The following is an 18,694-nucleotide window of genomic DNA, read 5'->3' on the forward strand; positions in this document are numbered from 1 at the left end:
TAATTTCTATAAAAAAAAGGATTTTCCAATATGTATTAAAACTGTCACTAGTGTGACAGATAATGTTTACAAAAAAGTCAAGCTCCGTCTTCTATCTGCAGAAATATACCGCTCAGTCAGAAACAACCAATTAGTCAGTCATCCTTGTGTATGTGCTGCTCACACACTCCCCACTGCTTTCTGCTATGCTGCAGCTTTTCCCAATAGCATAGCCTGTCATGAATGCAAAGGCTAGTTAGCATAGCCACTGATGATGGCAGATAAACAGATTTCCTGCAATAGTAAGTTTCTCCACCATAAGCACATTGAGCAGCGTGCACACAAGCATGACTGACAGCTCTAAGACAGCCCTACTGGCTCTGATTTGATGCTTCTAAGTGGGACTCATTTGCATTTCTGCAAATGGCAACAGTAGCACTCGACGGAGCTTTTTCATCAAGATTATCCGTCTCATGCCATACTGTCATAGTATAGTGATATTTTAAACAAATATGTAAAAAACATATTTTCTTCTTAAATAAAAGTTACATACTGCAGATCTACACCTGCAACAGTTCAAAATTATTTATTTTGGTCCAATTTTTTTTTACATCACCAAAACAATTCAATTCAGTTTATTCACATAGTGCCAATACACAATGCGTAATCTCACAACAAAACTTTAAAACAAAATAACAATAATTCAATAATACATGCATTCCAACTGCTCCTATGTGTTGACGCTATTCTAATCCCAAAACCAGGGATTTAGACAGATTGTGGTGATTTTTTTGTTCCCACTGTAACTCGTTTTTTCCATCTCTGTTACTAGTGTAAAAAATAAAAAGTACAAAAATTTAAATAAACAAATGATGCTTAGTCTGGCCAGGCGGACTAGTTAAGCCTGGTGGCCCACCACTCTTATTTATAATACTCTGGGCGAAACCCTGACCTCTCAACAGAACCTCACTTCAAAAATTCTGAACTCCTGCTTCAATAAATACAATGGATTTACACCCAGGGGACTCATCACCGTAACTTTTGTTGTTTTTGCCTCCCCAGGTTCTTCCTGAGGGCACGTTCCCCATCTTGCTTTGTGCAGATGCTGTGCGTTTGTGTGGCTTGCAGCTGATAGGGGCGTCGTGGGACCCAGAGACGGGAGCCCTGCAGGAAGCCGTCTCCCCTCTGCCGTGTGCAATGCCGTTTCTCAGTGTCAAGGCTCAAGTCAGGAACAGAAGAACTGCAATAGATACCTTGTCTTGTAAAAGTTCATTTTTAACAGATGTCGGCAATCTTCAAGCCACGCCGACTGCCTCGCATTTACCAGTCTACTACTGTCCCATCTATCTGAGCGAGGATGGGGAGAGTGGGACCTGGGAACTGAGCGATGTTAACATAATCACTAAAGTTCCTCTTTGTGCCAAGCTTAATCCTGCTTTGTGCAGTTTGAGAAGGGTGAGATTAGTGAGTACACTCTGACTCCTTTGAGCCGCTGTGACTTCTGTCCCAGAGTGAGGTCGCCTAACGCCTTCTTTATCGTGATGGGATTCATCCTTTTAACTTAATGTGAAGTGTCAAAATTCACGGTTATGTATTTTCCTTCAACTTTGTAACGTTTTAAAAGGAGGGTTTAATTAAAAATTTGTGTTAAAACTGGGAGTATCTTGTTATTTTGTCGAGTTTTCTTTTAATTTCTCTACAGTAAATGATTGAAAGGTACATGAGTAAATAAATCGATAATTAAAAGAATCACCAGTAAGTTGTTTTTTTTTCTTAAACAGGAGAACAATAAATGAAAAAGAATTTATATCCATTTTGTAAAATGAGAAAGATTTGAACCCATCTTTTTTCTTTTCTAGGTAACCTGGACAGGCATCATTATGAAACCTTCGAGAAGTTTGGCAACAGTACTTTCCTGCTGCATCTCGACAATGGGAGGGCGTGAGTATTTTAGAGGCTTTTAATGCTGTTATTTATTTATTTATTTTTTGCCAGAAACATCTTTATTCATATTTGCTACTTTTATTTTCTTGGGATCCAGATTTGGGCGTCACTCAAAAGATGAACCTTCGATTCTAGCCCCACTACGACAGTGCTGCAGGTATGAAAAGAAAAGAGAGAAAATCATTACATTTTTTACATTTTTCCAAGTGTTTTTAAAGGGGGCTATTATGTAAACTCGACTTTTTCCAACAGTCTCCAAACCGAGCTTCCACCTCACTCCCCCACTCACCTCCATCAGACTAGTGGCAGCAGCAATTAGCAAACACCTGGTGGGACCTCACAACGGCTGAGCTCTATAGGAACTATTTTTCAGTGCAGGGCTCCTGAAAACGTTGTAAAAAGCTTTAAGGAGGCATTCTGTGGTGATGACGTCCTGGAGGCAGAGTGTCGGAAAGAGCAGGAGCTTCTTAAAGGGAAAGAAGCCCATTAAATTGCAACGTCTGATTAATTTGATATATACAGCATTTTCACAACAATTTATGGTAACATAGTTACTTGATTGTGCTATAAAATGGCTCTATGTGCTTGGAAAATACATGATACAGCCCTTTCAATAAAATTGTCTTGTCAAAATCCAATTAAAAATTCGTGGCAAGACTTGAGAAGTGCCGTTTACACACACTCTCCATCTGACCTACCTGAGCTTAGGCTGTTTTTCTTTTATGGAAGAAGAATAGGCAACAATGTCAGTCTCTGGATGTGTAAAAATGCCAGTGTATATGCAGCTGTAATTGCAGAGAGTGCATGCCACACTTTTCAGATTTTTTATTTCTGATCAATCTTAAAAGCCAGGTATTTTCCTGGAACTCTACAAGTATGCATCCAATCACATCCAAGCTCATTAAACTCTTTGTTATACAATAAAATTTAAAGGGTCTCTAGAACCTTAAATATCTGGTTTGTTTTCTCTCCATAAATAATCTAACTACTCTCCTATCATTTGTCCCTTTTGTTGTGCCGTCCTCAGGATCCGCCGCTCCACTTGGCTGCGCCTCCGTCTCCTGTCTCTGCCTCAGTACCACATTAGTGACGTCATGAGGGCGTCGCTGTCGCAGGACCCGCTTCACCAGGTGGCCCCGCTGCTGTCCGAGCCTCACCTCGCCGCTCTGAGTCGACGTTTGAAAACCGTGCTGGAGACTGTAAGTCGTTGCCAAGAGCAACATAAAGATGACGCAGGGGCCGAAGATGTCATCTACGACGACCTTGCGGATGTGCAATAAAAGAATGCAATTCCCGCAGTTGCAGTAACATACATACATAATCCATAGACAGAACACAATCAAGTTAATGTGCCATGAAATGCCTTTATGATCCGTATTTGTCACACCTTCTGCTATAAAGCCACTATAATACGGTAGAGCTGGAAGTATCAGACTAGTTTGTAGATTGCAAAATACTGCCACATACTGAAGTCACACAACACCTCTGAGATTTGCTCACTCTGTCAGCGGCGCCTCTGTTATTGTTTGGAAACTCTGACAAGTGCAATGTGCAATCTGACAAGTCTGGACCTCCAGCGCCAATGTGCCAACTCATCAAACTTTCATACTGTGGATAGCACTCTGCTGTCTGCTTCCTCTGTGCACTGATTGGTTTTTTTATTAGTACATTGTGGTTCAGTATTGAAAATGCAGCTTTCCTGCACAAAAAGGTGGGATTTCACCTGTCAGCTGTCCTTTTCTCAACGAGTTAGTAGGTTTGGTTTTTACGTGTCAAAGCTTTGTCTCGTACATTTTGTGTCGTTAAGATGAGACTTGTGTTTTAAAATAATGAGTATTTAAACAGGGGCTAATATTCCTTCCACGACTCGTACATTTTCGGTAAATTTCATTTAGGTTTTATCATGTTAATTTGTGTGCTGTCCTCATGGCATCCTTCAGGAACGAAACCCTAAATATTTTTGATGTTTGCCTGATGTATTTTGTCAGTATTTATAACCATTAAATTTATTTAGGATTATGATGTTTTCTTGAAGGAAATTTCTAATATGTGTTAAATAATTGAAACACATTAAAAGGGGAAGTCAAGTTGTTGTTTTTGCTCTCTAGTTTGTGTTATTTACATAAAATATCAAATATAAAAACAGGAGAAATAATGACATTATGAAAGGTGTTATTTTTATAGCACAAGGTGCGCATTTAAAAGTTCCACTGTGTCTGAAATGACTGCAAGAACGTTAACTCTCTGGATTACTATTGCAGCAGTATCCACAACAACATCACATTTGCTGTTTCTCTTTTCAGCTAAGTTTGATTTGATTGTTATTTTAATTATTGCAAAGCACTGCTATGGTGCAATATTTGCCGACTAATCCTATTTTTAAAATCCACTTGTGAACAACAAAATTGCCCGTTTGGAAGAACTTTTTTTTCCTGCTTTTTATGAACCCCAAGAAGCCAAATGTCAAGGATATCGGCTGATATTGTGAAGAGAAATTAAAGGCGTTGCCATGACAATACTGCTTAATCACAGTCAAAATCTTCAACACAATTTTGCAGTTTTATTTCTGCTTGTATGTTATTGAACGATTATGTTTTTCATAATCATACAGTAGTGAAGACAGAAACCAGAAGTTGCTGATGAAGCACATGTTCTTAAATTTGACAAACCACTGATCTGTTTTGGTGAATTCAAGCTAATTTCATGTTACAACTGAGGAAAAATCTTAGCAAGAAACCGTTTGAATGACTTGTTTTCTGCCTCCTCGTTGTGTCAGCGGCTGGTTCCACTCCAGCGCAGGTCGTCCCTCAGGTGAGTGGATTCATATGTCATAGAGCGCTCTCCTCTCCTTTCAGGTCTCAGTTTAATATTTCATCCAGTCATATGGGTGCCACCTCCTCCCTTTTCTCCTCTCCACACATGCTTGCTCTCTCTTTCCATGAAAACGGGCGATGACAGGCCAGTTAAGTAGCTCACCGCTGAATGACTAAAGGAGGGACAGAAAAGTGCTACCAGCTTTTAGCCAGCAGAGGAAAGAGGTGAAACTCCAGTCACTTTCTCTGTAGACGCCTAGAAAGGGCCTTCAGATACTTTTTTTCTTACAAACTTGAATGGGAGTGCAGACTTTTTATTAGACTTTTTATTATACGGTATTTTTGGTGTTTTTCTGTTCTTCCATACCTAAAGAATCGGTCGCTATGTCAGGAGTCAGCAGTGATCAGTTGCACAAATCAACTTTGAGTGTCTACTCGGTAAGTTTATGATTTTTTTTTCCCCTTGTGAAATAACAGCTGAGTATTGTTTTGTCTTTCTGTTTCATAACTATATTTCTTTGTTCTAGAGCCTGATGGAGCATTTCAACCCGGGTCTTCAGAAGCTTGTTGCTCTTGGAAACAGCTATGTTAAAGCTTTTCAAGGTCAGTGAGTTGATCAGTGCTGGCATGGAAATATGTGTCTTTGTTTTGGTGATGCTTTACTCTAAATTACCAGTTTCATGAAAAAAATTTAAAAAAATATTAGAAATTCATGATAAAATATGGAGTTAATCAAATTTTACACAAACTAGTCACATATAAGTTAGAAAACTAAGCAAGGAGAAGATTGTGGCTGGCCTTTGTTCCTAATGTTATCTAGTATCAGAAGGCTGCTCATAGTCATTATTATTATTTTTTTTTTATTATCAGGGCCCATCCTCTGATGTTTCATTGAAATTAGCTGATCAGAATAGAGGTCTGAGCTACAATTAATGTAAAACAGGCTTCATATGAATTAATTCAGAAATATGAAAGACTAAAATCAAATTCGGTGCAAAATTTTAGCATTTTATTTTTAATATTTGTCCTAATAATTCAAAGAAACTCAAGAAACAAGTAAACAGACTGACATGCAGTGTTTAATTTTATGGGTAAGAATGAGTTTGTTTTGGGGTACAAAATGGAAGAAAGTCTGGATAAAATGAAACCAAAAGACCCACAGACAAATTCAACAAATGGATTCTCTATAGATTAGATCTAACAGGCATTAAAAAGAAAAAAGATTTTAAAATGTTAACTCGTATTTGGTGCAGAATTTTAACCTAATTCTGCACCAGAATGTATTAAAACATGCTAGTTTAGATTTCGTTTCGTGGCCTTCGTTTAATCTGGATTGTAAGTGAAACACAGGTAACTGGGAGAGCGGCATGCATTGTTAATGCCCCTCTCTTCCTCCTCTTGAAACAAGAACAGGCCTTCAGTAGCGGCGGAGTGTTGTAATACAAAACCCTCCGGCACGAGTCTATTCCTAGACCAGGAGCACGGATCAGGTGTCAGCACTTCAGGATGTATTTTCCTAATGAGTAAGAGCGGGGCTGCCAAGTGACCCAATTAAGTGCATGTTAGAAAAAAAAAAATGTGTGAAGCTATTGAAGAGCCAAAATGTCCGTCTGTAATGTTTCATGTTTGAAATGTTTGCTTCACTGTGTGTTTTTTGCAGCCTTAGCCGGTTGCAGCGAGGCCTACTTCAGCGCTCTGGCCAAGATGGGTGACCAGGCACTGCACACGCTTTCCTCTCATTCTCTTGGTGAGACAGTTGTCTCTTTTAAATTTGTAATGATTGAATTGACGTATTTTAACTAAATACATCACATTTATCCCCATGAAGATGCACCACAGTAACAACACCGTGCTCCGTTACAGTAGTTTTATTGGTGACAGTTGTTTTGTTGCTGCTTTGTTTATATTGATTGCTGAAAGCACAGCATGACAAATGTTGTTCTGCTTTCTAAGGTCAGTTAGAGGACCAGAGTCACCACACACCCTATGGCGTCCTTTGAATTATAGATAAAGACAGTTGTTCAGTTACACTCGGTTTAGTAACTTAACCGCAAACTATAACAGCAGAGATTCCTTGATTATAAATGCTTTGGGAATTTGGCATCGTGTCCACATCATATATTGAGTGCAGATTAAATGAAAACCACAAACTTCAATTTGTTTTATCAGGATCGTATGTAACTGACCGACAAAAATTACTCCCGTATATCCAACATTGCAAAGGTGTGTTTGTACTCCGCTTCCCTGAATAAATAATTTGTAGAACCACCAATTTTATTTATTTATTGCAATTATGGCTTCAGGTTTTGGGGGTTTTAATCTTGAACATTTTTACACAAGTCGATGCTAAAACTTTTGTGCCTTCCTGTTTGCAAACTTTCTCAGGCTCAGTCAGATTGGATTGGTCAAAATGTCACCAAACAGCAGTTTAGAGTAAAGCAACTGTCCTTCAATCACACAGTCATCATTTTTAATTTGTTGTCCTGCATGTAGTATTATAAAAAAAACTAAATTACATTTACAGATTTTTTTTTTTTTTTGTCAAATCTACGTGCCCATTCAGTAAATTAGGATATTATTTAGAAGTCCATTTATTGCAGGAACTTTATCACTAAGTTATACACATTGTAATACATTTATACATTTTATTGAGGTTTAATGACACGAAAGTGAAATCTGTCTATCAACTAGAAGAAAGTGATTTGTTGTTTATAGGTGTCACAGTAAATGGTGCTGACTACAAATCCTCCCAAAACCTTTTAGATTTTTAAGAGGAAAAAAAACGGACATTTGATGTTGAGTGACAAAATAAGCGCAAAGCATTTTAATACATCTGAGGAGCACCGTTAAAGGACTGAGATCCTCATAAAGAAAAGTTTTTGCTGATAATAATTCACACAAAATGACGTGTCAATGGATGTTCTGTTGAAAATATGAATTCAAAATGTATATTTTTTCTCACTTGACTGGAATTAAAAAACATCTTAAAAATCTAAGCAGACCTTAAGAAGGGCCATAGCAATAAAATAATCAATCTTTATCACACACATTTAGGATATTTTCTGTTATTCTTTTAAACAGGCGACGTCCTGGTCCAGATATCAGAAACACAGCGACGGCTCACTGCAGAGATGGAAGGGTTGGTAAGTACATTTCCCATCAAAATGAAAAAAAAAAAAGTTCATCTGGAAAGTGTTTGCAAAATTAGGTAATTCAACACATTTTTGAAGATTTAGTCAAACAAACGGCTGAAGGTTTACAAACTTTTGTAAGCATGGCTGACGTAGATTGAGCAGAGACGCTTTTCTTCCTGCATCAGTTTCAGTGGTTCCAGATAGAGGTGCTGCAAGCGATGGAGAAGAACGTCAAGCTGGACGAGGAGTACATGGAAGTGAGTTTGGTAGGCCTTTCTGGGGCCTAAAATGAGGAATTGTCTCTAGAAATGTTTTTGCAAGAGTTAGTGTTTAAATTTACATTTTACTATTCATAAAACCAAATGAATAGTTTGGTCAAGACCAAGTTTATCTAGGCGGTGTGTAGGGGACCACCAGATTCCTCCAAGTTTAGCAGCAGGCTTTTTGTAAATGTGTGATAAATGTTATATCTAGCACAAATCCCTTTAGTTGAACTAACCCAAAAAAGTAACAGAGCCACCATAAAACTTTTATTTCTGATCAAGTCACAACAAAAAAAAAAAACATGTAAAAGAATGGCAAAGCTTGGTCTCCGCTGTTGGTTTGTCATCCGCTGCGTTCTGCCAGCCTCTTAATGAGGGAAAAGTTTTTATTTGGAAAACTTGCAACATGCTGCCTCACTGGGATTACTGACAGCCAAGAGGAGCTAATCAACACAAGCATGAACATCACTCATTGGACCGCCGTCAGGCAGATTCGGGAGAGTTTAACTGTTTAATTTGCTACAGGGCAGCCGCAGAGTGTATGAGATGGAGGTGAGAAACCAGGCTGAAGCTCTGGAAAAACAACTTAGAAGAGGAACCTTCAGAGACTCTCTGGTACGTCTACAGTGCGCAGACACAGTGCTGAAGTGAAACCTCTGTGCCACTTTTTGTGTCGAAATATTTTACTACGTGTCTTTTTTTTTTTCTGTTTTCTTTTTTTAGGAGAACAGTGAATACATGGTTTACCTGAGGCAGAGCCACCAGGAGATCCTGAAGGAGGAGGAACGAAGGTATCGCTTTCTGGCGGAGAAGCACTGCGGCCTCACTCAGTCCCTACTGTTTCTCATAAACAAGGTATATATACTCTTTCAAGTCCCGCTCAGTATGCTGCAGGTTTATTTCAAGTGTGCAGTAAATGCATTTATACAGCTGGCTTCTAGCGCTCTTGCTCTGGATTTCAGGTGTTTGTCTTCATAGTTTATTGTTTTCGTTTGTTTAGATTTATGTGTCATGTTTGTTGCTGCAAAAATAACTATGCTTCAGAATTTAAGACCTCAACTTTACGCCCCACATTTCATGCATATTTGAGACACTGAAGACTGTGAAAAACACAATTTAACATGTAAAACACTTTGAACTGCCTTGTTGCTGAAATGTACTATACAAATAAGCTTGACCTGATAAAGCAAATCATTTCACTCCAGGTGTGTATTTCCTCACACCCTCTATTTAACATTGGTGAAATCTGATACACAGAAGCACACACAGGTGTTTGTATTTAGATGTTTAGAGATGCACTCTATCTTGGGCTGCAGTTTCCACTAAATACATGTTGTGTTAGTTAGTATGTTGTACTTTTCAGTGACGTTGTTGTTATAAATGCATATGTTGTTTGCCACTGTGGTTTCTTGGTTTCCTGTCCTCTCTTTCTGCTGGTGTAAAAGCGGATTCCCAGGGTGCTTTCTTGTATTCTCTTTATCCTTCTTCCTCTTCTCTAGTCCTGTCTCCCTCTCTCCCTTTTAATATTTTGCCCCAACTGTATTCCTTTGTTTTTTCTCTTCTCCTCTTTCTTTTCCATCACCGTGTCCATTGCTTTTGAAATAAACCTGAACCAATTTCTAATTAAGTTTTATAATGAAGGGTGTCACTTAAATCACCTGCAAGACTAAGACAAGACATTGAGTTTTGACCGTTGCCGTTGAGCCTTTTGAAAAAGGAGGAGTTCCTTGTGATTGAATGTCAATTATTACCGGGGGTGGCAATGGAGGTAGTGATGTGAGTTATGGTGGTTGTGGCACTGCTGTAGTAACTTGCTGTGCTGAGGCTGTCATGGCGCATGTCTGCATAGAGTTAAATTTTTGCCTTTGCTATCTGGTCTGATTGTGTGCTTGGCATGGGAGAGGGTCGGTGTCTTTGTGTGTATCTTTTATTATCTGCTGGGGATCCCTCGGTAGTACTGTGTGGAGCAGAGCGATATTCGTGGAGAAATGTGTTAAGCGTTTGCTTTCACGGGATACTTTGACTGTCTGATACTCAAACTACTGTTCCCAGAGTACGCATAAAATGGCCGGCTGTTGAAGTTGATTGAGCCCATAAAGGTGCTATGTTTCTGTGTTTGCAGCTCATGTGTGTTAGGAATTTAGAGAACTGATGTTGAGGTGCGTTGTATGTGTTGAGGACTTCTGAGAATCTCAAGCATTGAGAATATCTTGTCCAGGACAGGGATATCGGTATTAGCTGATGCAGATCTGACAACCTTCACTACGGGATAATGGGTGTACTCTTCCATGATCACCAGCAGTCACTCGCCAGTTGGGAGTGGGCCGTAGAAATCTGCTCTGACCATGTGAGTTTCATCTCTCTACGAATGAGCATGTCTACTGTGTCTCTCATCATTCTTTCCAAGTTAATAAAGGATGAATCCTAGGCCAACTGGGGATTGAGGTGGATCAAAATACGACATGATCTTCTCACTGGTCAAACTGTCCTTAAACGCCTGCAGTTCTTTTGTATGGGCCCCTGTGCTACGGTGTGTCTTTATTAGTCAGGTCATAGAGCGGTGCAAAGTCTTTGATAAAACATGAGCAAAATATCGCCATACCAAGCAGTCTTCTCACCTCTGTGGGAATGATCGGGGGGCACTCGCTTCCTTAATGGGGTTTGCAGATATGTCCTCAGCCTGAAAAATGAATCCAAAGAATTCCCGGCTGAACTTGTTGACACTTGTGTTTGTTCAGGTTATGGCCTTTCTCTTTGAGTCTAAGAAGAACTGCTGCTGCTTTGGCATTGTGCTCTATTTGGGTTCATCGGGGTCCATGAGGCTTCTGGCACTGTATCTGTTTTGCCCCTTCTGTGTTCATTCAATAGCATAACAGAAAATGTTTTATTGAGACAGAAACCCAGTTGGTAATGTATGTTTTTTAATTTATTGATCCTGATGCCTGTTTTGCCAGTCAGGCGTGTTTGAGATAGATTTTGCTGCAGCCTCAGTACTGCTGCTTTCATCCTCCCTTCCTGCAATTTCTTACTCCAGCCAACACATTGATTTTTCTTTTTTATTTCTGTTCCAGCCGTGTAATATCACGTTAATTGCTTGCTTATCTAATAAAACTCAACTCTCAATGTGCAAATTTCTAATTTGCTGATGCTTATGCGCTAATCTTGTTTCACCGTGATTGTTTTTGTGATTTAATGAGGCGCTCAATTCCCCCGTCTGCTTTCAGACCGGCGGATCCCTCCAGCAGAAGGCAGATGGATGGAAAGAGAAAGTGAACGAGACCAAGGGGTCCAGATCACGCACTCCAACTCATGTAGACCAAGATGTGCAGGTGCTAACACCATTATTGTTTTTTAATGTCAGTTATTGTTTTATTGACCACAGTTAATACTGCTTTGATAAATAAGTCTCTAAGATAGATAGATAGATAGATAGATAGAACAATTGCTAGCTCGATAATTAGCAAAGTTGCTCATTAGATAATAAGCTAGTAGGATGCTTAGCGGGATTATTAAGCTTATTAACTCATTGAACAATCAATCAAGTATCATTATTTGCATTCATTGGACGTTTCACTTGTTTAAAAATTAATTTTTCACTATTTACATATGTAACTATGTTCAGTTGCCACGGCAACTTAACCGTAACATTAAGCTAACAGCAGGAATGACATTAATGTTTTTTTCTAAGCAGAGCTGCTGACAAACATGTCAGCTGTACTTGATAAATCCATCTATAGATAGATGGATGTATCACATGTATAGAAGGTGGAAACATGAAGGACTGGAATTAAAATTTCTTGATAATCAAATAAGTGTCACAGCTGCCTTTGGTTTTGTTAACAGATGTTTCTTACTGTGAAAGTATTTCAGGGAATTCAGCAGGTACTCTCACAGATGAAGAGACTCTGGTACGGACCAAATTATGTCATCACTTTGTAGCATAGTTCTTTGTTGCGGTATTAAAGTAAACACAATCTCTAAAGGTCACTTCCCCTAACATCATGGATCAAATTCAGCTCATGTAATTTACAAAAAGGCTTTTAACTGAATCTAAAGGCCCTGAAAAGAGAGGGTTGAAAAAAGTAAACCAGTTTTTCAATGGTAGCCTAGATTTATTTTTATTTTTATTTTTTTTGGTTGGTATGTATTCCCTAACTAAATCCTGCACCCACACTACATCATTTAACTTCTATAAACTTATCTATAAAACACAATCAGATTTTTTTCTGACTCTATGTCCCTGCATGGACATAGAGTTCGTCTCATTTATAATCGGTTTGTTTTATGTGCAAAGCTGCGAGGCTCGGTCAGCTCTCTGCTGCAGACAGTCACCAGGGATGAGGATATGTCCTGGGCCAGGCGGGAGCAGTTGGCACTGGGTAAAGTGCCATCTAGAGGTAATAGAGGGAAATACGAACTGCTACTGTTGCATCTTAGTATACATTATTAATGGATGACATTTCGACCCCAAAAAGTAGCAAAAATCCTTCCAGGCTTTTTGTTTTCTAACTTTATGATTTCATCCTTGCGTTCACTTTCTCCAGCACCGTCTCCCCTTCCCAGTCGCTCTCGCTCCAGTTCAGTGGGGGAGTCACTGGGTTTGGGAGGAGGAAGGCCCATGAGAGCCCTGGTGTCTCACCCCTCCTCATCCAACCCGAAGCTTTTGCCTTTTAACAGAGGAGAGACTGTCATCGTGCTAGTCCAGGAGCCACGAAACGGCTGGCTGTACGGACGCGCAGAAAGCAGCCTGCGGTGAGCTGAGTCAGCTGTGTGCAGACAGACGCATCCAGAAGTGACAGACTGATTATAGTTAATCGTCATGTTCAGTGACTTAACCTGTTTTGTACAAGGATATATAGGCAAGGTGGCTGTTCACCTTTTGACTCATTCCTGTGTTTGACAGTGAAACAGTGTTTCTTCAAACCTCAATGCACAATGTAGAGGCAAAATTTCTATTGAATGTATCATGACTAATCACTATTACACACACAATTCATTTTCCACAAAAGCTTAAGCAAATATCTTCACAGGGGCTTGAAAGTATTCACATGCACATTTTTATCCCATTACAACTAGAAACGTTTTATGAAGGTCCTATGTGATCAACCAACAGAAAGTGGTGCACAGCTATGAAGTAAAACTTGAAGGGAAAAAAAGGTTTTCTGAAAAATTAACAAACTAAATCCTGAAAAGTTCAGACTGATTTTATTCTTAACTCTTTTTACGCTGGTACCCCTAATTAAAATCTGGTTAAACAAATCGCCTTCAGTCTTCACCTAGTGAGGAAGTAGTCCACCTGCGTGTAATTTAATCTTAAAGAGCATTACTGAGCAAACAGCAGCAAGGAACACAACAGGCATACCAAAAATAAAGTTGTGGAGAAATTAAAGCATGGTATAAGAACATCTACAAACTTTTAACTTCAGCTAATAGAGCGCTGTTCATCCAGACGTAGGAAGTCCATGGCATAACTACAAACCTGCTAATCACTAAACTGATGCAAAACGAGAAGATTATTGGACAGTTAACCAACCAAGTGGACCATATTAACTCTGGATGAGCTGCAATCTGACAATCTGCATAAGGACCATCCACCAGAACGCTGGTCATAGATGCTCTTTCTGTAAGATGCACAAAACTAGTAGACATACAGTATATCCCAAAACACATGGAGCTGTAATTACAGCGGAGCATGATTATGCAAATAAGTGACTCGAGGAGCTGAATGGAAATGTACCCGACATGCATCAGATTTAGGACTGTGAAAGAAAAAACTGAAAAAATGTTTAAAAAATAAAGGAAAAAAACTGCATTAAATTTATAACAAATAAACAAAATAAAAAAGTAAAACAAACACAAAAAAAGCTACATAAAATTTATAACAATAAAAAAAGGAAAAAAAAGTCTCAAAGTCTTGGATTAGAACTTTGAAGATGATTTAAAAAAAAAAAGTAAAAAAAAAAAGAAAGAAGTCCAATGATTATGAGTACTAGAGGTACTAGAGGTAATAGATTTGACCTAATCTGTTTTGTTTCATGTCTCCTCAGTCAGGGCTGGTTTCCTGCTGCATATGTGTCTCCAGCTGAAGATTTCTCCAACACTTTATCAACCAGGTGAGAACTCCTGTCTCTCAACAATCCTCATTTTTATGCATTTGTAACTCCACTGTCAAATACTTACTCATTCTCCTCATTTTCATTCAATTATATGTGTAAATATGTATAATCTGAGCCATAGTTCGGTTAGACAATTGGGGTTAGGATTTAATGAGCTTTGTCTTCGTCCTGCTCCTTGATGTAAAAGGTTTGTTGTTTCATGTTTGATTATTATTATTACATATTTTTTTGTGTTTTCCTAATAATTTCATATTTACTCTGACATTTTACTTGTTCAAAATAAATAAAAATTTAATTTCATTCCATTCTCACCTTTCTCATATTCCTTCTCGCCAAGAAAAAAGTTCAGTTATATATAATATTTCTTTTTCCACATATGCTTCCTGTAATGCAGCAGCGTTTCTCTCAGAAGTCACAGCATGAACAGTCTTCTGGACACCGACGCTCACACCGAACAGCCAGAGGTCAAGGGCTACGGCGACGTCCCGCCCCCTGCGACATCCAGCCGCAGGGCGTCGGCGGACATCCGGCCGGTCTCTCCGGCGCCCGACAGGCGGACGGAACCAGCGATAGAGACAAAACTTCCACCTCCGCCTCCGCAGCGGAGTTTGAATCTCAGAAGAAGCTCTGTGGACGTGCGATCCGTCTCCCCCGTCCCAGACAGGAAGGGGGACATGACGTCTGATGTTCAGGTGTTTTTAGTTACATTGTCTGTTTTCTACAAATGAACTGTTCTATTCTTACTCTGTTTTTTTGTTTGTTTGTTTTTTTTACTAGGCATTGTCTCCACATGGGCAGCCTGATAACCCTTTGTTTCCAAGGTAAATTTATATCTGAAAGCAAAACCTATACCAGAAAACATTTGGTGTAGGTTTTTTTGGGGGGTTAATTCGTCATGTTGGAAACGAAAGAAGTGGAAATATAAATGTAGTTCATTATTCCCTCCTCTGGTCAGAGTAAAAGCTTTTTTGTGTCCCCAACAAAGCTTGTGGCAAACTGCACAAGCTTATTCCAAACAAACTAGTTCCTTTATTTCTCTTCACAGTTGCAACAGTGACCTGAATATTAACTATTAACTTAACCTGAATATTTACAACCCTCCGCTTCATACACGAACATGTCTCTCAACCACTTTGAAAACATTTTTTTCCTCCCTTTGACATCATTATCTTTCTCCCTCCTTTGATTTTTGCTCTCTAGCTTTTTTTTTTCTGCCTCCCCATCTTTCGCTGCTTGTCGTCAAGTGACAACACGATTAAAACATGACGAATGTGCCCCAGCGTATGTGGGGGAGCGATAGTTATGGAGGGGAATGAGCTGATGGGCGCCCAACCAGTTCCATGCCTCTGTTATTGATCATAACATTTACACACACAAGCTGCTGTTAAACACAGAAATGAAGACTACAAGTATTTATCCACCAATTGCTACGGCGCTCGCTTTAGCTCAGCACCCATGTGTGTCATATACTACAGACTCACTTTTTGTACCACTGTTTGCAAGGCACTTTACTAGCTGTTTAATTAGCTCTGTACTTAGGCAAAATCACTGTTTAATGCTCTTAGAATAAGAGTTATTAGATGCACAAATTTCATTTGCTGAGTACTATTGACACAAATGGTATGTTCTGTAAAACACTTTGACTTTGTGGTATTTCCAGCTACTGTAAAACCAAATTAGTAATCATCAGCCTCCTGAATCAGAGTCCACCTCCCCTCGTGTTCGGATCGTCGTGGTGTGGATTTCCTTACCTGGATCGTGTGGACATGTTTGAATACCTCGCCGTGTGCCAGCAGGAGCCAGCTGAGCGCTTGCGGTGTTGTGTAACATTTTCCATCACGCTCTCGTTTCAGGGGCACAAACCCATTCGCCACCGTGAAGCTTCGTCCGACTACGACCAACGACAGATCCGCTCCTCGAATCCACTGAGCGGATCCGAGCAGAGCTCCGTTTCTCAAACTCTGACATCGGGGCATGAAGGCAGCGTGTGCATCTTTAAAACGTGAACGCCCTGAACTCTGATGGACAGTGACATTTCTTTGCACGGTGTAGAAAATGCAAAGCCATACCTCGTTATCTGAATTATTTAAACCACAAACCGGAGAAGCTGCTTTAGCAAGTCTCTGTGTAGTAATTAAGAGTTTATGTTGTTTTGTTTTTGTCTCCTGTAGTACGGATGTAAAAGGAACATTTAGACTTACTGTTGTCTAAAAGTACAGTTTTTTTCTCATTAAATGGGAGAATATTGCTTGCTGTTTTATTATTCCTTCTGCCTCATAGTCAGTCAACATACTGCATCTAAAATTTGTATTAGTTTGTTAGATCACATACAACCAAACCAAATAAATTGAATTCCCCGTCTTTTAAAAGTTTTTAGCTGCTTGCTTTTGTGACAGTTACCTTTTATGCGCACCAACAAGTGAAGACACGGTATCTCAAATGATTTTTTATTATCATTTCGTACTGGCGTCTTCTCTCTTCACAGTTCTCCTTACATACGATTCTTTTTTTCTTTTTTTTAACCACGTCATCTGATCAGAGTTTGGAAGTGAGGAGGAGGTGGAGGTGGAGGAAGGGACAGAGGAGAGAAGAGGAAGGTCAGGGAGGGTGGAGGAGGAAGAGCAGTGGGAAGAAAGTGATCTGATGCACAAACAGCCAGAAATAAAAACCAGCGAAGAAGACAGAATGCACAAGAAGTTGAGCTTAAAGGAGCCTTGAACATCTACACCACCTACAGCACTATCACCACCCGTTTTCATATCACAAACTATCCTCATTTGTGGTAAGTAATGATTCCTAAATCTGTACAGCATGTTTAGTTAAACAAATATATATATATGTATATATTATGAAGGAGACACTGATGCGCTGCCGGTGTGATTCTCTTCGGTGTGACTCCCAGGTAGCCCGTCACCGTTGGCGTTCCGAAGAGAACGGGCCTGGCCTGACTCCGTAAGTGGGGTCCGGAGGGAGGCAGGGAGGGTATGGAGGAGGGCGTTTACAAATGTGGGAACGAAGAGACGGAGGAAGAAGAACGGGGTGAATTTCAGATGTCCCCCTTTTACTCATGCACCAAGGCCTCAAACTCTGAAAATGCAGAGAAAGACAAATGGGTCACCTACACCGCCGCCCTGGTGCACCAACATGGCACACTGCAGATCATGAATAAATGATTCCTATATGTGGCAGTAGGGCACTGAAATCACACCTGAGAGTTAAAAGTCGGGTTTTCTAAAATAGTTTTTAGACTGTATGGAGTTTACATTAATCCAGCTGAAAGATGGCTGCAGCACTTTTCCATTGCTTACAAGAAAAAACAGATTTTAATGTTGAAATGTTTTATAAAATAGCAACGAAGTGGAAGCTAGACAACACTTACCAATCGTTTTTATTACGTTATTGCTGTTTTCTAAGCATAACATGTTATAATTTAACAGTAGCCTGCATCTTTGTTGATTTTCTGTGTTGAATAAAAGCAGCTGGATCAAGTTATGCAATTCGTTTTACATACCTGCGTTAATACCTCCATTAAGTGGAACTGTGGCATTTTACTCAGTGATAATATATTGTAAGAACATCACGCCAGCCCATGCTTATTTCAACAATATTTAAAACCACCATACAGCTTTGCAGTTTTAATTTGAATTCAGTTGACAATATAATCAAGTTAAACACTTCATAGCACGTTTTAAACTGAAGTGAAACTCAAAGTGCCAAATCAGTGAAAACCAAAGCAAACTGATTCACAAAGTTTGTGTATCATAAAAAAATACTTTGTAGTGGGAGAAAAGGAATTCAGTGAAAAGTTCTTGACAAAAACAATTTTGAAACTATTTGATTAACAAGGAATTGCTTTGATTGTCGTACTCCTGCCATGCAGTTTTGTGTTTGCTCAGCGCGTCACTAATGTGCAACCATGAGAGTCTGAAAATAAATAAGACTCCAGCATAAACTTTTTTGTTTCACACAGTAGCCTCTGTAACTGGATCACTGGGCTACGCCAGGCTTCTGCAGAGATGTCAAAACATTCAAAACGTTTAGCGTGTACGATGCTATGTAGACTTCCTATATATATATATCGCAGATAGCCATCACTGCGACTAAATTCTCATCCTTAATGTCTTACTAATGACCTGTAGTAACATCAGCTAATCTCATGCTGCACTATGCAGATGCTCTGTCTGCGCAGACGACTTGCCTGAGCAAGCTGAATGTTTGGAGTGGCTGACACGGCAGCGGGGTTGGGAATGTTTTCTGTTTGATTCCTCTAAGAATCATTTGATCACATGGGGGCCCTGATACGCTGCACACTGAGTAGTGAGCATTCAGCCCAACATGGTGGAGTAATCATTAAGCTTTATGTGTGTGATAGAATTTTATGTTTTACAAAATGTACTTTAAGAACCTACAACAGTTTTAGTTGGACCAACATACAGTACATGCCA

The 18,694-nt window shown here is 39.5% G+C and overlaps 4 protein-coding genes across 8 annotated transcripts in view; 3 read left to right on the top strand and 1 right to left on the bottom strand.

The window, feature by feature from the left end:
- The window catches only part of dnhd1 (dynein heavy chain domain 1), a 32,795-nt gene extending 31,163 nt beyond the window's left edge, over positions 1 to 1,632 (top strand). The window contains exon 43 of the mRNA XM_032562582.1: positions 1,042 to 1,632. Within this exon, the coding sequence (XP_032418473.1) occupies positions 1,042 to 1,458 (417 nt within the window). The 3' untranslated portion in view covers positions 1,459 to 1,632. The remainder of the gene's footprint in view (positions 1 to 1,041) is intronic.
- LOC116719840 (extracellular serine/threonine protein kinase FAM20C-like) overlaps positions 1 to 4,013 on the top strand; it is a 44,498-nt gene extending 40,485 nt beyond the window's left edge. For both annotated transcript variants that reach the window (XM_032562574.1, XM_032562575.1), the window contains exons 9-11: positions 1,839 to 1,920; positions 2,021 to 2,080; positions 2,951 to 4,013. In XM_032562574.1, coding sequence (XP_032418465.1) covers positions 1,839 to 1,920; positions 2,021 to 2,080; positions 2,951 to 3,203 — 395 coding nt within the window. In that variant the 3' untranslated portion in view covers positions 3,204 to 4,013. The remainder of the gene's footprint in view (positions 1 to 1,838; positions 1,921 to 2,020; positions 2,081 to 2,950) is intronic.
- A 43-nt stretch (positions 4,014 to 4,056) lies between these two features.
- Positions 4,057 to 16,497, top strand: baiap2l2b (BAR/IMD domain containing adaptor protein 2 like 2b). 3 transcript variants are annotated; one of them, XM_032562577.1, is made up of 14 exons: positions 4,057 to 5,174; positions 5,264 to 5,339; positions 6,397 to 6,483; positions 7,818 to 7,879; positions 8,056 to 8,127; positions 8,659 to 8,748; positions 8,857 to 8,988; positions 11,358 to 11,462; positions 12,428 to 12,530; positions 12,678 to 12,885; positions 14,181 to 14,246; positions 14,647 to 14,941; positions 15,027 to 15,070; positions 16,103 to 16,497. In XM_032562577.1, exons 1-14 carry the CDS (start codon positions 5,121 to 5,123, stop codon positions 16,176 to 16,178), a joined length of 1,470 nt encoding a protein of 489 aa, XP_032418468.1. In that variant the 5' UTR covers positions 4,057 to 5,120; the 3' UTR covers positions 16,179 to 16,497. The 3 variants fall into 3 exon arrangements, with proteins under 3 accessions (XP_032418468.1, XP_032418469.1, XP_032418467.1); XM_032562578.1 differs by having other exon boundaries at positions 4,059 to 5,174; positions 11,358 to 11,456; positions 14,644 to 14,941; XM_032562576.1 differs by having other exon boundaries at positions 4,061 to 5,174; positions 14,644 to 14,941.
- A 185-nt stretch (positions 16,498 to 16,682) lies between these two features.
- Positions 16,683 to 18,694, bottom strand: part of LOC116719843 (parvalbumin-7-like) — a 37,636-nt gene continuing 35,624 nt past the window's right edge. For both annotated transcript variants that reach the window (XM_032562580.1, XM_032562581.1), the window contains exon 5: positions 16,683 to 17,336. In XM_032562580.1, coding sequence (XP_032418471.1) covers positions 17,311 to 17,336 — 26 coding nt within the window. In that variant the 3' untranslated portion in view covers positions 16,683 to 17,310. The remainder of the gene's footprint in view (positions 17,337 to 18,694) is intronic.

The sequence above is a fragment of the Xiphophorus hellerii genome, chromosome 5, assembly GCF_003331165.1.
Source record: "Xiphophorus hellerii strain 12219 chromosome 5, Xiphophorus_hellerii-4.1, whole genome shotgun sequence".
In the NCBI taxonomy this organism is placed as follows: Eukaryota; Metazoa; Chordata; class Actinopteri; order Cyprinodontiformes; family Poeciliidae; genus Xiphophorus; species Xiphophorus hellerii.

Excerpts from the sequence above, each read along its gene's own strand:
- baiap2l2b (XM_032562576.1), top strand. The coding sequence starts at position 5,121 with ATGTCAGGAGTCAGCAGTGATCAGTTGCACAAATCAACTTTGAGTGTC. Across the intron at positions 7,880-8,055 it reads CTGCAGAGATGGAAGGGTTG|TTTCAGTGGTTCCAGATAGA; the intron begins GTAAGTACATTT and ends TTCCTGCATCAG. Across the intron at positions 11,463-12,427 it reads ATGTAGACCAAGATGTGCAG|CTGCGAGGCTCGGTCAGCTC; the intron begins GTGCTAACACCA and ends TTATGTGCAAAG.